This window comes from Mustelus asterias, chromosome 9 (assembly GCF_964213995.1).
Source record: "Mustelus asterias chromosome 9, sMusAst1.hap1.1, whole genome shotgun sequence".
Lineage (NCBI taxonomy): Eukaryota > Metazoa > Chordata > Chondrichthyes > Carcharhiniformes > Triakidae > Mustelus > Mustelus asterias.
This window is the reverse complement of record NC_135809.1, coordinates 83,556,456-83,572,751: the sequence shown is the minus strand read 5'-3', so window position 1 is coordinate 83,572,751 and position 16,296 is coordinate 83,556,456. Positions and strand designations below refer to the sequence as shown.

Genomic DNA, 16,296 nt, shown 5'->3' with positions numbered 1-16,296 from the left:
TCAAAGGGAAAAGTACTCTGATACATCTTAAACATTTGCATGATGCTGGTCAATGTAATGATCATTTTACCTTTTTGGGACATAGCTCTATGATAAAAGGCAGCTTATGTTAAAAGGCTATATTCAAATAGAGCAAAATGAGTGACATTTGAAGCTGCTGTCAGAACATTAACACTTACCTGTCCGAATGTTTCCAAGTCCTCAGCCGTCTTCCCCAAATGGTGACAAACTCTCCAAGGAGGCAGAATGCTTTTTTTAGGGTTTTCAAAATCTGCGCCAGCACATGGAAATGACAGTGGGGAATAGGGTTAGGGTTAGTTTTGTACATTCTCAAACCCATTCCCATATCCACAAGGCACAGAAATCTAGTCCATTCCATAAAAAGTTGTGAGTTTGTTTGTTCTTTCCCTGAGACCAATGAACTTTTAATTGACCTCAGGAAGGCAAAGCAGTTATTCTTTATAGTATTACAGTAATACCCGCGTTGATTATAGCTGCACTGTATAGCAGGAGATCAATGGAAAACAAGTGAAAAATGACATTACATTGTATTTGTCACCAGAACCTGGATATATAGTAATCTGTTTTGTTCTTTGTATTGAGGGAGATGGCACTGGATATAGGGAATGGTGGGATGTGTGGCATTCAAACAGCATGGGCATTAAAGTTGCTGCCAGCATTATTGTTGAGGTGGAGATGCCGCCGCTGGACTGGGGTGGGCACAGTAAGAAGTCTCACAACACCAGGTAAAAGTCCGACAGATTTATTTGGAATCGCGAGGTGAGTCCTGATGAAGGAGCAGTGCCCCGAAAGCTCATGTTTCCAAATAAACCTATTAGACTTTAATCTGATGTTGTGAGACTTCTTACTGAGCATTATTGTTCACCAATTCAGAACTTTGGTGGTGCATAGCGGGAGATTAAGGCCAGATGTGAGGGCAAGTTTTAACTTTTGCCACTGCATTCATCTGAAACTAGCTCATTTTGGTTCTTTGCCCTCGTAAACAGCATATGATTGCCATGTTTTTTTGCTGATAGTATAATGCAGTTTTTGATATTATTTGGAAGATGCTTTTCTGCTGGAAGGAATCTTCAAAAATCAACAAAGACTGTCTGTGAAAGGACAACATTCTACAAGGTTCAGATTGTCCTCTGCATGCTTACATATATATTTATCACAACTGGTCTGTTTACAAAACTCCAGTAACATACAATGTACGACAAATGAAAGAGTGCTCTATTCAGCAAAGGTGAAGACTACTCTGTTTATTAGCCCATGAATTTGGCTAAATCTTTAAGGCTTGCTACTTAATTTGACTGTAAAATTGAATTCAGCATAAACCTTCACTCATTTTAATAAAGCCGTCACATGCTATATCATGTTGCTAATATTATATCCATCTTGAACTCACAGACGTACTTTACAATAGTGACTATGCATTAGTAGCTTTAAAACATTTTCGGACATCCTGGGATCATAGAATCCCTACAGTACAGAAGGCGGCCATTCGGCCCATCGAGTCTGCACCAACAACATTCCCCACCCTATCCCCATAACCCCACATATTTACCCCGCTAATCCCCCTGAAACTAGGGTCAATTTAGCATGGCCCATCAACCTAACCCACCCATCTTTGCAGTGTAGGAGGAAACCGGAGCACCCGGAGGAAACCTGCGCAGACACAGGGAGAACGTGCAAATTCCACTCAGTGACCCAAGCCGGGAATCGAATCCGGGCCCCTGGCAATGTGAGGCAGCAGTGCTAACCACTGTACCACCGTACCGCTCATAAAAGGTCATAAAAGGTAGTATATAAATACATTTTGTTTTCTAGCATTCCATCTGATGACCATGCCGACTTAAAAGTACACTACAGATTTGATAGCCATGGCACATTTTTCATATATTAAAAGTTGAAACGTGGTGATTTTCACTTCCGTGTATTCAGAGGCATGAGGGACCTGGACAGAATAGATAGGAGAAACTGTTCCCACTAATGAAAATGTGAAGACACAGATTTAAGATAATTAGACAAGGGAAATGAATGCACTATTCCCAAGTTTGCGGAACACACAACAATAGGTGGGAAGGCAAGTGGTGAAGATGGCACAAAGTGTCTCCAGAGAACATAGACAGGTCAAGAGAGTGGGCAAAACCTTGACAAATGGATTATAATGTAGGAAAATATGAAGTTATGCACATGGTAGGAAGAATATAGGAGCTGAATATTATTTAAATGGTGAAAGACTGCAAAAGGCAGAAGGCTTTGGGCATTCTTGTGCATTAATCACAAAAAGTTGGCCTTCAAGTTCATCAAGTAATAGGGAAGACAAATGGAATATTGGCCTTTATTTCAAAGGGAATGGAGTATAAAAATAGGGATGTCTTGATAAAACTGTACAAGGCACTAGTTAGACCACACCTGGAATACTGTGAACCATTTTGGTCCCCTTATCTAAGGAGAGATATACTGGCATTGGAGGCAGCCCAGACAAGGTTCAGTAGGTTGATCCCAGGTATGGAGGGATTTTCTTATGAGGAGAGGTTGAGTAGGTTGAGCTCGTAATCATTGGAGTTCAGAAGAATGAGATGGTATTGAAACATATAGGATTCTCAGGGGACTTGACAGGGTAGATATTGAGAGGTTGTTTCCCCTTGTGGGAGAGTCTAGGATCAGAGGGCATCATCTCAGAGTAAGGGGTCGCCACTTAAAACGGAGATGAGGAGGAATTTCTTCTCTCAGTGGGTAGTAAATCTGTGGAATTCTTTACTGCAGAGGGCTGCCGTGGCTGGATCATTAAGTATGTTCAAGGCTGAGGTAGACAGGTTTTTAATCAATAAGGGAATCAAGGATTCTGGGGATAAGGCAGAAAAATGTAGTTGAGGATTATTAGAGCAGATCAATTATGATCACATTGAATGGCAGAGCAGATTCAATGGACTGAAGAGAGAAAGAGATAAATCAGGAGAGCAAAAAGGGGACAAGGGATTGCTTTGGCAGATAAGGCAAAGGAGAATCCAACGAGCTTCTAAAAATACATAAAGGGCAAAAGAGTAACTAGGGAGAGAACAGGGCCTCTTAAGGATCAACAGGGTCACCTATGTGCGGAGCCATAAGAGATGGGTGAGATCCTAAATTAATATTTCTCATCAGTACTTGCTGTTGAAAAAGGTATGGATGTTAGGGAACTTGGGAAATAAATAGTGATGTCTTGAGGAGTGTACATACACAGAGAAGGAGGTGCTGGGAATCTTAATGTGCATCAAGGTAGATAACTCCCTGTGACCTGATGAAATGTATCCCAGGATGTTGTGGGAGGCTAGGGAGGAAATTGATGGTCCCCTCGCAGAGATATTTGAATCATCAACAGCCACAGGTGAGGTGCCTGAAGATTGGAGAGTGGCAAATGTTGTGCCTTTGTTTAAGAAGGGCTGCAAGGAAAAGCCTGGGAACCACAGACCGGTGAGCCTAACGTCTGTAGTGGGTAAGTGTTCGAAGGTATTCTGAGAAATAGGATTCTACAGGCATTTAGAGAGGCAAGGACTGATTCGGGACAGTCAGCATGGCTTTGTGAGTGGAAAATCATGTCTCACGAATTTGATTGAGTTTTTTGAAGGGGTAACCAAGAGGGTAGATGAGGGCAGTGCAGTTGATGTTGTCTACATGGACTTCAGCAAGGCCATTGACAGGGTACTGCACGGTAGGTTGTTGCATAAGGTGAAATCTCTCAGAATCCAGGGTGAAGTAGCCAATTGGATACAAAATTGGCTTGATGACAGAAGACAGAGGGTGGTTGTAGAGGGTTGTTTTTCAAACTGGAGGCCTGTGACCAGCAGTGTGCCCCAGGGATCGGTGTTGGATCCACTGTTATTTGTCATTTATATTAATGATTTGGATGAGAATTTAGAAGGCATGGTTACTAAGTTTGCAGATGACATCAAGATTGATGGCATAGTGGACAGTGAAGAAGGTTATCTAGGATTGCAACGGGATTAGGCCAGTGGGCTGATGAATGGCAGATGGAGTTTAATTTAAATAAATGTGAGGTGATGCATTTTGGTAGATCGAAACAGGGCAGGACTTACTCACTTAATGGCAGGGCATTGTGAAGAGTTATAGAACAAAGAGATCTAGAGTTACAGGTTCATAGCTCCTTGAAAGTGAAGTCACAGGTGGATAGGGTGGTGACGAAGGCATTCGGCATTCCTGTTTTCATTGGTCAGAGCATTGAATACAGTTAGGACATCTTGTTGAAGTCGTACAAGACATTGGTAAGGCCACACTTGGAATACTGTGTGCAGTTCTGGTCATCCTATTATAGAAAGGATATTATTAAACTAGAGAGAGTGCAGGAAAGATTTGCTAGGATGCTATCAGGACTTGAAGTTATAACTAGCTAAAAACTTGCAGCATGGACAAGTTGGCCCCAAGGGCCTGTTTCCACGCTATAAACCTCTATGACTCTATAGCCTAGTTCCTCCCCACACGCCTGTTCAAAAACCTAACCTGAACTAACCTTGTAATGTATGTAGCAAAACAACCACAGAACTGAAATCTGAGCTGCGATTTTTTGGGTTATAAGGAGAGGCTGAATAGACTGGAACTTTTTTCCCCGGAGCATAGGAGGCTGAGGGATGATCTTACAGAGGTCTATAAAATAATGAGGGCATAGATAAGGTAGATAGTCAACATCTTTTCCCAATGGTGGGGGAGTCTAAAACTAGACGACATAGGTTTAAGGTGAGAGGGTAAGATACAAAAGGGTCCAGAGGGGTGATTTTTTCACACAGAGGGTGGTGAGTGTCTGGAACGAGCTGCCAGAGGTAGAAGTAGAGGCGGGTATAATTTTGTCTTTTAAAAAGCATTTAGACAGTGACATGGGTAAGATTGGTAAAGAGGGATATGGGCCAAATGCAGGCAATTGGGACTCGCCAAAAACTGGGCAGCATGGACACGTTGGCCCCAAGGGCCTGTTTCCATGCTATAAACCTCTATGACTCTATAGCCTAGTTCCTCCCCACAAGCCTGTTCAAAAACCTAACCTGAACTAACCTTGTAATGTATGTAGCAAAACAACCACAGAACTGAAATCTGAGCTGCGATTTTTTTTTCCTTTTTAAAAACAATTTATGCTCAGTAACTGAATTCAAATGAATAACCAGCAACTGAAAAGGCAGGATTTTCTGTCCTTTCCCGGTGGCGGGATCTTCCAGTCCCGCTGAAGGCGACCCCACGCGGCAGGATGGGCGAGCCATGCAAAACACCGTAGGCATCGGCGGGACTGGAACAGCTGACCAGCAGCCAATGGCGAACCACCTCCACTGCTGGAAAACACGCCCATAGTTTTTGTGTCACAAAGTCAGCTGTTTATCCCAGGAAAAAGGCCGAGAACCAAAAAATGGAAGGAAAGCTGATATGGATGAAAAGGGAAGACAAAAGGTGCCTAAAATTATGATTGTCAAAGAAAGGAATAGCAAGAAGAGAACTTTAAAATCAGGTGGAGCAACTGATATGTGATGAAAAAGAGGGAAAATGAGAGGGATACGCAGCAGAGAAACTGAAGAAGAAAGCTTTCTTTCAGTGATTCAAGGACACTGAGAGGCTACTGAGAGACATTGGACTATTTTCAAATGGCAATGGTACCCCAGGACAGGAAGCTGGTGGATTTAATTTTTAATAATTTTTATCACCAAGAGGCAAGAAGATAGCAGAGTTGAGAGAATGGTCAGAAAATCTTGAATGTTGAGATTGAAGGCAGTCATTTACATGGCACCTTTTAGTAAAGGAAGTGATATGTGAAAGGTGTCCCATCCTTCAGTGGGGCCACTCATACTGTACTGTTCTTAGTTTTGGTCTCTACATATCGAGAAAGATGAGACTTGTATATTTCATTTCTCAGATCTATGCTGAAACGGCACTAGTTTCTATGGGTTTTATTCGCTGTGCTACTCCATGGGTGGGATTTTCCAGCTGTGCTCACCCCAAAACCTGAAAATCCCACCCCGAGATCAACAGACCTTTGCATGGTCCGTCCCTCGTCCGCTACAATTCCCGTGACTGGCAGAATGGGCGAGCTCCACACAATGCCATGGACTTCGGCGGGACTGGAAGATCCCGCTGGCGGCCAATGGCGAGGCACCTCCACCACTGGAAAACATGTTGTGGGGTGGGCTGGAAAATGCCGCCCACAAAGTGGGTGCCAGAAGCTTCCTGATGTGCACTGCCAATGGACAAAGATTCATGCCAGTGGTGTGCATTTATATAAACAGCCATTGATGTGAGATTGGCTATGTCTAGCATATTTTAAATGATGAATGGAGTGTGGCAAATTGGAAATTGATTCTCCTAACTGCACAACGTAAATTATTAAATGGAACATTTTGGCTCCAAATGCATTATCTGTGACAAGAACGGATTTGATTAGCAAAATAAATGGATCACATTAGATTCCTTTTCCTGCTATTTTAATCAAGAAAAGTGAACCCGCACTTCTGAATACCTCTCTCAGCTCAAGCTGAACCTTTCAATCCACGTCTTAACCAACATCCCATTCACCTATTATCCCCATGGTAGTGTCCTAAATTGCTTTTCCTTTGAGCAAATCTGGGCCGGAATTCTCCCCAAAAAATTCTAAGTGTTGAATTTGCCTGGAGTAAATCCTGCTAGTTTTTTCAGCGGGATTTTCAAAATGAATCTCCCATGCTCTGTGCACTGCGGAGCGCACTAGCGTGAATCTCGATAAAAATCCCAGGGCAGGATGTATTCCCACCCGAGAGGCTGTCAGCATAGCGCTGAGTGGGCCTCTGCGCATTCGCCAATCGGTGAGCATCGAGATTGGACTCCCGGTCGCTGGCCAGCCCCGCGACCCCCCACATCGCTGGCTGTGCGACCCCTCCCGATCGCTTGCCTCGATCTCTTCTCCCCTCCCTCCCCCCAACCGGGCAGTCCTGATCTCCCCAACACCACCTACCCCCCACACCCTCCATCCCTGTAGTCCCGAACCACCTGGCTGGCAGACCCTCCCTCCCTCCCCCGCCCCGATGGCTAGCCCCAATTGCTGTCTACCGTCCCTCTGTCACAATCCCCACTGCAGAGTGGCAGCGGGACCCCCATACCCAGCGATCGCCCTCCTTAGGGCCCGCCTCTTAGCACTGCCCGATGCCTGCTTTGCATGCCAAGGTGCCCCCTGGACATTGCCACTTTGCCCCTTGGGCAGTGCCAGGGGGCCAGGCTGGAACTGCCAATGCCCAGGGGTACTCCCTCCCCTTACACTCGACCTCCTCGTGGCCCTCTAGCGGAATCGGGCCGCCAGCTCTCCGTTAGTGGACAGCTGTTGTAAACCCTGCTGGAGTGAAACACTCCTAGCACCAGGGGGGAGAGGCTAGCGGACCCCAAAACCTCTGCCCTGAGCCCACTAATGAGATTGAAATATCAATTGAAATATTTAAATCAGCTCAGTGCAGATTTCTGGTGTGGAGCTGATGAAGCTGGAAACCAGGTGGCCAGGCTGTGGTGTGGAAGCTGTGGCGCCCAGCAGGAAGCCTGCTACATGGCCTCCGCTTATGTTTCCCGCAGTGGGCTGGGAGAATCGCCCCCCCCCCAACCCCCTGTATTTTAAAATTCCAACCCTTGCTATCTAATCCCTCCATGGCTTCATCCCTCCCTGTCTCTGCATCCTCGTCCAGCCCCAGACCCTTCCAGGGTGCCTGCAATTCTCTGGCTCATCATGCATCCCTGATTTTAATTGCCCTTCCATTGTTGGACATGTCTTCAGCTGCCTAGACCCTAAGCTCTGGAATTCCCTCCCTAACCTGGGTGGCACAGTTGTTAGCACTGCTGCCTTACAACACCAGGGACCTGGGTTCTATTCCCAGCTTGTGTCACTGTCTATGCGGAATCTGCATGTTCTCCCTGTGTTTGCCTGGATTTCCTCCGGGTGCTCCAGTTTCCTCCCACTGTCTGAAAGACGTGCTGGTTAGGTGGATTGACCATGCTAAATTTCCCCTCAGTGTACCCAAACAGGTGCCAGAGTGTGGCGACTAGGGGATTTTCACAGTAACCTCATTGCAGTGTTAATGTAAGCCTACTTGTGACACTAATAAATAAACTTTAAACTAACCCTCTCTGGTCCTCTGCTTCTCTCTTCACCTTTAAGATGCTCCTGAAAACCTACCTCCTCAACCATACCTTTGGTCATCTGCCCTAGTATCTCCTTTTATGGCTCAGATTTTAAAATTTCATTTGTGGGACATGGGCGTCACTGGCTGGCCAGCATTTATTGCCCATCCCTAGTTGCCCTCGAGAAGGTGGTGGTGAGCTGCCTTCTTGAATCGCTGCAGTTCACGTGCTGTGGGTTGACCCACAATGCCATTAGGGAGGGAATTCCAGGATTTTGACCCAATGACTGTGAAGGAACGGCAATATATTTCCAAGTCAGGGTGGTGAGTGACTTGGAGGGGAACTTGCAGGGGATGGTGTTCCCAGGTATCTGCTGCTCTTGTCCTTCTAGATGGAAGTGGTCGTAGGTTTGGAAGGTGCTGTCTCAGGACCTTTAGTGGATTTCAGTCTCAAATTTTGTTTGACAACACTTCTATGAAGTGCCTTAGGATGTTTTACTACGATGAGAGCAATATTTAAATGCAAGTTTTATTATCCAAGAGTGTGTGCTCAGGTTTCTGGAGTGTAATTTTAGCCACAATCTTCTGATTTGGATGAGAAGTTGCTACATCAAGGCATGCACTTAAGAGGTGAAGACCTGGTATAATTGATCCCGATCTATTCTTCCTCCTGTGATACCCAGGAACTGGGGTTAGGAACAGGAAAATTGGCGCCATGGTGGCTGGAATGCAAACATTAGTCTGCATTATATATCATAGAATCATCAAAATCCCACAGTGCAGAAGGAGGCCATTCAGCCCATTGAGTCTGTACTGACAACAATCCCACCTACGCCCTATCCCCGTAACCCCACATATTTAACCCGCTAATCCCTCTAACCTGTTCTGTTGCTGAGTGGCCGTTTCCCCTTGTGGGAGAGTCCCGGGACACTAAGGGGCACCTAACCTACACATCTCTGGACAGTGGGAGGAAACCGGAGCACCCGGAGGAAACCCACGCGGACAAGGGGAGGATGCGCAAACTCCACACAGACAGTGACCCAAGCCGGGAATCGAACCTAGGTCCCTGGCGCTGTGAGGCAGCAGTGCTAATGCCGTGCCAGTGTGAATAATGTCTATTGTGAATGTGGTAAGCAGTAGTCTGCTGATCTGAGTAGATAAAGAAGTTACCAATAAGCATAAAATTCAACAGCAGAAGAGTCTGAACCTGTAGTGTTTGAGCATTCCAATGACTCACAGCTCAGTCTAATGAAATCTGAGATGCAAGTCGGGAAAGGAGCAGAATCAGACCCATGGGCACAGGCTGAATGTTCCTTTTCAGGGCTGACTCTGAAATCCAAGACACCCTTGCCTCTGAGTCTGAAGGCTGTGGGTTCAAATCCAGCTCCAGCGACATAATCTAGGATGACTCTCCAGTGCAGTATTGGAGGAGTGCTGCACTGTCAGTTATCCTGTCCTGTTGCTGGGTGGTTGTTTCCCCTTGTGGGAGAGTCGAGGACCAGAGAGTATAAGGGGGTCAACAGTTTAAGACAGGGATGAGGAAGAACTCCTTCCCTCGGAGGGTGGTGAATGTATGGGATTCTTTACCGCTGTGGAGGCAGGGTCTTTAGCTATGTTCAAAGCTGAGAGGGACCGATTTTTAATCAGTTAGGGAATCAAGAGTTATGGGTATAAGGCAGGAAAATGGAGTTGAGGATTATCATATCAAAACCGTCATGATTTTATTAAATGGCGGAGCAGACGCGACGGACCAAATGGCCCATTTCTGCTCCTACACATCTTACTGGGGTCTTATGGTCCGGTGGATGTAAAAGATATGTAGAGACAGTTAGCAAGGCTCCCTCTCACAAAGTCATTTATTCAGGGAATCACTATGTGAGGGGATGTTTTCCTCCAGTGTCCTGGTCGATGTTTATCTCTTAATCAAAAGCACTGAAAGTCAGATTACCTGGTCATCATTACGTTCCTGTGTGTGGAACCTGGCTGCACACAAGAAACTGGACACCTATTCCAACATGATAACACTGGCTACAATTCAAATGTACTTTATTGGCGATAAGGCACTTTGCAACATCCTGAGATGCATTTGTCAATAGGGTGCAGAAGAATTATTTTAATAGTTCATTTTCTGACTTATTCTTCCAGTCTAAAGTCTCATTCAAAAATCCTGCACGTTGGACTATACTCACGAGCTGTCTAGTAATCTTTCCTGCAAATATGAAAGTTTCCATGGCACAATATTATCATAGAATCCCCACAGTGCAGAAGGAGGCTATTCAGCCCATTGAGTCTGCACTGACTCTGACTGAGGATCTTACCTAGGCCCTCTTCCTCATCCTATCCCGGTAACCCCACATATTTACCCCACTAATCCCCCTAACCTACACATCTTGGAATAATAAGGGGCAACTTAGCGAGGCCAATCCACCTGACCAGCACATAGGAGGAAACCGGAGCACCTGGAGGAAACTCATGCAGACATGGGGAGAACATGCAGACTCCATATGGTCACCCAAGGCCAGAATTAAACACGGGTCCCTGGCACTGTGAGACAGCAGTGCTGACCACTGTGCCACCCTAACTGAAGAAGAAGACAGGAGTTTGCTCCAGGGCCCAAGCCAAGATTTATCCCTCAACCAACACCAGTAAGAACAGGATCTACCTGTGTGCAAATTAACATCTGTGTTTCCTATATTAAAACTAACTAAAATGACTAAAACACTTTGGGATGTCCTGATGAAAGATGCCATTATAGAGTTTTATCTTTCCTCAGTTATCTCAAAGAAAATTACAGCACAGGAACAGGCCCTTCAGCCCTCTAAGCCTGCACCGGTCATGCTGCCTGACTGAACTAAAACCCCCTACCCTTCTGGGGACCATATCCCTCAATTCCCATTCTATTCATGTATTTGTCAAGACGCCCCTTAAAAGTCACTATCGTATCTCCTTTGCCTTCCTCTGCTGTCAGTGATGCTTGGTTTGATTTGATGAAGGGGTACATAATACAGGGTAATGGGGGAGAGGGGGGGGGGGGGCGGTCACTAGTCACCCTCAGGCCTTTTGCCCAACCAGCTATTCTTCATCATTCACTTTGACAGAGCATTAACCAGCAATTCAACAACACGGGCATGACACTTAGTTCAGCCTTGCCCTCACCTAATGCCCACATGGGCACACTACCAGCAGGATATACTGGAGTGCAATAAGGAGTGAGAAACCCTGCACCACTTTCCCTTTCCGATTCAAGAGTCTTAAAGCTAATTGTAGTATTCCATATGTGACAACTGGAACCAGGACTATCAATAGGGAGAGAATATTAGTGTTTAGGGAGCTTGGTCGACTCTGAGTTGAATTTTGCAAGACTGCAGTGGAAAGTCACACCCATTGATATTCCAGATTGGGAAATTGTAGGCACACTCCCCGTTGATTTCAATAGCTTGAAACTGCAAGTAGTCCTTCCGTCCCCATTCAATTGCACCATTAGCAAGATTCCCGATCAGAAAGTCACTCACTGAAGCAACAATCCCTAGTGTGACCAGTAAAGTTAGGGATCCCGTTTTCACACAATTCCCATTACAGCATCGACATAAAATATCAACATTAAACTGTTGACAGTTCGTACATGACAGCCTGTTATTCAAAAGAAAGCAGCAGGATAAGGATTTGCACCTGGTCCCAGGCCCCAGTTTAGCTGGTAATTAAAGTAGTTTGCAAGCATTGGCCTGCAACAGAGGCAGAATGCTAATCCCTCTGGTACACCTGGCCAAACAATGCTGACTCCCCCACCTCCAGTGCTGCAAAATTGCCTGCCTATTCACACTCTTGTTTGCATAAAACCTATTTTCTGTAAGCAAAATAAATTACCTGGGCAGGTTACAGGGGGTAAGAAACTGGGTTTTGAGGAAGGGGGAATGTGTTGCTATCTGTAGTTTTTAGATATGCTGGGAAGATCAACAGAAAACGGTTTGACCCTAATGAGAATTTTAAAAAATACTCAAGTCAATCCATTGTAGCTTTATTTTGGTGTTTAATGTACAGCAGCAGCTTGCCTTTATGTAGTGCTTTAACAGAGTGAACCATAGCAAGGTGCTTCACAAGAGTGTTAGCAAACAAAATTTGACACTGAAGAGATATTCAGATAGGTGACCAAAAGCTTGGCAACGCAGTCAGTTTTAAAGAGAGTCTTAATGGTGGTAGGGAGATAGAGAGCTTTAGCAAGGGAAGTGCAGAACCTAAGGCCTAGGCAGCTGATGGCAATGTGCTCACTACATTGTTTGAGCCAAATCTACTCGTATCCCACTCCGGTGCTCCTCTGTATTAGTTGTAATGTGCTGCTCACAATTCATTGCCACATTGTCTCAGTCTAATGTCGTCAAATGCTTGTCGTCCTGTAGTGTCTGCATCTGAGTAAACACATGGCAGCTGCCTTTTTAGATGGATTTCCTTTTCTCAGAGTCTGGGTGCCTTGTCCTGTACCTGAACAGTATAATCTGAAGGATCTGTCTCTGGCTATATTTAACTCTCCACATATAATGCCGAGGCAGCTGCTGAGAGACTTCCTTTCATGGGGGCATTCTTATCTGAGTTTCGCACTCCTGCAGATTGGTATCGCTCTGGAACATTGCTTACCTCTTCCTCCAGTACCATGGCAATCGCACTGCCTTGCCACATGACCACCACTTAAGAAACCACTAAAGAAAGGATTTACATTTATTTGGTACCTTTCCACATCCATAGGAACATTAAAAAAATACTTCACAGTCATTTATGTTTTTTAAAGTGTATTGTTTTCTCAAGGTAGGTAAACACAACAGCCTTGTCCCAGAATTGACAGTAGATTAATGATCCAGATAATTGTTCGAGTAGTGTTGTTTGAAAGCTAAGTGTTACCTGGCAAGGATGAAGCCTTGATCAGGCAGGGGACTAGGCTAGCCCATTGCACTTGAGGTCTGCCGACGCCTGCGATGGTGGTTTCACGGTGGCGCAGTGGTTCGATTCCCGGCTTGGGTCACTGTCTGTGCGGAGTCTGCACGTTCTCCCCATGTCTCCATGGATTTCCTCCAAGTGCTCCGGTTTCTTCCCACAATCCGAAAGACTTGCTGGTTGGGTGCATTGGCCATGCTAAATTCTTCCTCAGTGTACCCGAACAGGTGCCAGAGTGTGGCAACTAGGGGATTTTCACAGTAACTTCATCGCAATGTTAATGTAAGCCTACTTGTGACACTAATAAGCTTTAAAAAAAAGAGTAAAGGATCAGGGTAGCCAATGAGGTAAAATGAAGCAGTTTTTCAAAACCATCTTGGCCTTTTGGCTCAGATGAAGCGTCAGATCTAGTCTGGGAGGGGGTACGAGACACCATCACCTTCAGTGGGACTGAAAGATCCCACCGGTGGGAAGGACAGGAAATCCCGCCCTTTGTCTCCCTCTTCTCGAAATAAATATGCAAGCACTGGAGTGATGATTAATGCCAGCTAATTCCAAATATGTTCTTTCTGTTTCTGCAACTCTTCATTTGTACTGAATGATTGTGTTTCCTTTCTCAACCAGGTTGTGGACATGGATCAGAAGTTGAACACCATCACAGATATGCTACAGCGTCTGGTTGCCAACCAGCAGGGACACCCACAGGTAGAGGCTCAGGCAGAGGGAACCATTATACAAGCTATTGCGTCAACTCACAGCTCCTTACCCAGCTACGAGCAGCTGACCGTGCACAGGAAAGACCAAGACAACGTGGCCTGATCGCCCACCCTCTACTTTTTTTATAACATTTAGTAGCATTCAAGAGATTACAAGAGACCTGTTGGATGTTGTAAGATAAGCCTCAAGGTTGCGCACCTAACTGGCACAAACCTCGGGGGTTGGGGAGGGGGCTGACAATTTACTGAAACTTGAAAGCAGTCACCATTCGCCTGTTCATGTTTTCTTGGCCTAAGCATCCCTTCCAATTCCGGTTTGCGGAGATGATCAATTTCGCAGAGAGAGAGAGAGAGTTCTTCGTACCACTCTGCCGAGGCTCGGAAATCACCTGGACCGCATTTCAAAACTCTCCTCTGATCATTCGTTTAGGCAAAAGTGAAGACAATGCTTAGGCAGCCTGTAAGCTAAGAGGAAAAGACGAATAGCACACAACATTAAGGCAAATTGTAATCCTTTGTAGAATAGACATGAGGTTTAAATTGCAAAAAAAAAATCAATGTGTTGTATGATCGAGGAAAGAAGCATGAGGTTCAGTGCCAGTGTAATGCGTGCACTCTTCTCCCACTCTCTCAGTGGCAGCCTAAGATGTATTTAATTGTGAAAATGTCCCATCTCTTTTTCATGCCCGTCCCATGCGCAGGTTTATTAACCAGACAGAGTGACGTGTAGGCCAGATCGATGTGGGCTAAATTACCCAGCTACGATGGGTACTTGTCTGCTGACGTTCTTCTTAAAATCTTTTATCCCAGTTCATTCCAAGCAGGCAGGATTGGTGTTTCCTTCAGGACCGGGATGTGTGCATTTTCTCAGAAGCTGAAGTCCTCCACACTTGGGTTCACTCAGATTGTTGTACTTGGTTTCCCTTCCCCATTCTATTTTTGGATGTCTTCAGGCGAGTGGACTGATACAGGCTAAGCCACACTTCTCCTTTTAGCAGACAGTGGCAGTGTTCATGATGCCTCTGCAGTCACTTGGCAACTGACAAGTAGGTCATGAGTATGTGGCAGCCAGGGCCTGTTTGGGTTCCCTTTCCAATGCTTCTCAGGGTTGGCAGTCCAACATTGTACAGCAAATAATATTTGTCTTCCCTCCATGAATGAAGTGCAACTTTGTTGTGTGTTCAGATGATGACTTCTTGCATGATTTAAAGGAAAATCACTGAGGAAATGTTGACTTTGTGCACTGGTGTGTAACATTTTGCATCCCTCTCAATTCTAACAGCCCCCGTGGAGTGATGTAAGCCAAGTCTATTCAATATTGCTTGTTTTACACTACTGTATGGAATTAAAGCTCCCCCCACCCCACCTCTCCAAATACCACCACCCCAACCTCATCTACTTTTCCTCTGGCTAATCCTTGCAGTCTTCATCTGGCCGCAGTGTAGTTATTGTTAGGTACTGTGATGGAATGGGGGACAAAGACATGAAGAAACGTTCATAAGCTTCAAACCTCAGGGATCGTTTTCATGTTTATGGCTCAGTTAGCAAATAGGCAGATCAGTTGCCCACCCTCTCTGCCGGTAGGGGAGGTGAGAAATGCCTAAGGTAGAATCTATTAGCCATTCCCGATGTACTCGGGTGCTGGATATCCAAATCTGAGGTTTGTGACCCTAACCAGCCAAATGGATCCGATAAGATTTAAAAGGCCCAGAAGCTGATTTACCAGCCACCAATCTGGTGTGTGATGCCAGGCTATAGGACTCACATTTATGACATGGCAGCAACCAATCAGACGATGAGCCCAGTCGGGGAGCACGGGATCTTACACAGCAGGTAAAATTCAATTGGTGGGTGAGATGTAAAGCAGGTGGTAAAAGAGGCTACCTGTTATAAACACTTTCCCTCAAATAAAAAGAGAAAATTCTGCAAGTACTCAGTATGTCTGACATCATCTGTGGAGAGATAAACAGAATCTCCCTTTCAGCGGAACTCAAAAACCTTGTCCCGTTGAGTCAGTGGAAAGGAAGAATGAGCAGAAAGGGTAATCGGCGGCAGTTGGCTCCTGCCCATTTGGTGCCCTCTCCCCCACTGCAGTTGGACTTAATCCCCATGGCATACAGGTGGTATGGTACTGAGTCAGGCTGTGCATGAAGATCGGCGTTGGCCTTCAACAGGGGACAGCAGGTAGGGGTGTGAGAGTTTTCTTCAGTGCCTCTGAGCGAGGAACGGGGGTGGTGGAAAATCCATCATGATTGCTGATCGTTTGCTATTGGCCTCTGCTGGGGATCACACAGGCATGAAGGAGGCTCAGTGAGACCAGGAGCGAGCTCCATTGTTATGCACTTCCACGGTCAAATTGCTTGTTGAGACTTAAAGCAAAACTTACAGCTGGGTTCCACAGTGTAACTCTTGAAGAATGCATTGGAATTTGCATTGGTAGCCACCTCTCTGGTGTCTTTTTATCCTGCCACTTCTGTAAGGTCGCCAACCCTCCAAGATTAGCCTGGAGTCTCCACGAATTTAGACATTGCCATATCCAA

At 45.6% G+C, this 16,296-nt stretch overlaps 1 protein-coding gene across 1 annotated transcript in view; it reads left to right on the top strand.

Annotated features, from left to right (window-relative positions):
- Positions 1–16,296, top strand: part of LOC144498780 (potassium voltage-gated channel subfamily KQT member 1) — a 709,444-nt gene extending 693,148 nt beyond the window's left edge. Inside the window, exon 16 of the mRNA XM_078220448.1 lies at positions 13,665–16,296. Within this exon, the coding sequence (XP_078076574.1) occupies positions 13,665–13,859 (195 nt within the window). The 3' untranslated portion in view covers positions 13,860–16,296. The remainder of the gene's footprint in view (positions 1–13,664) is intronic.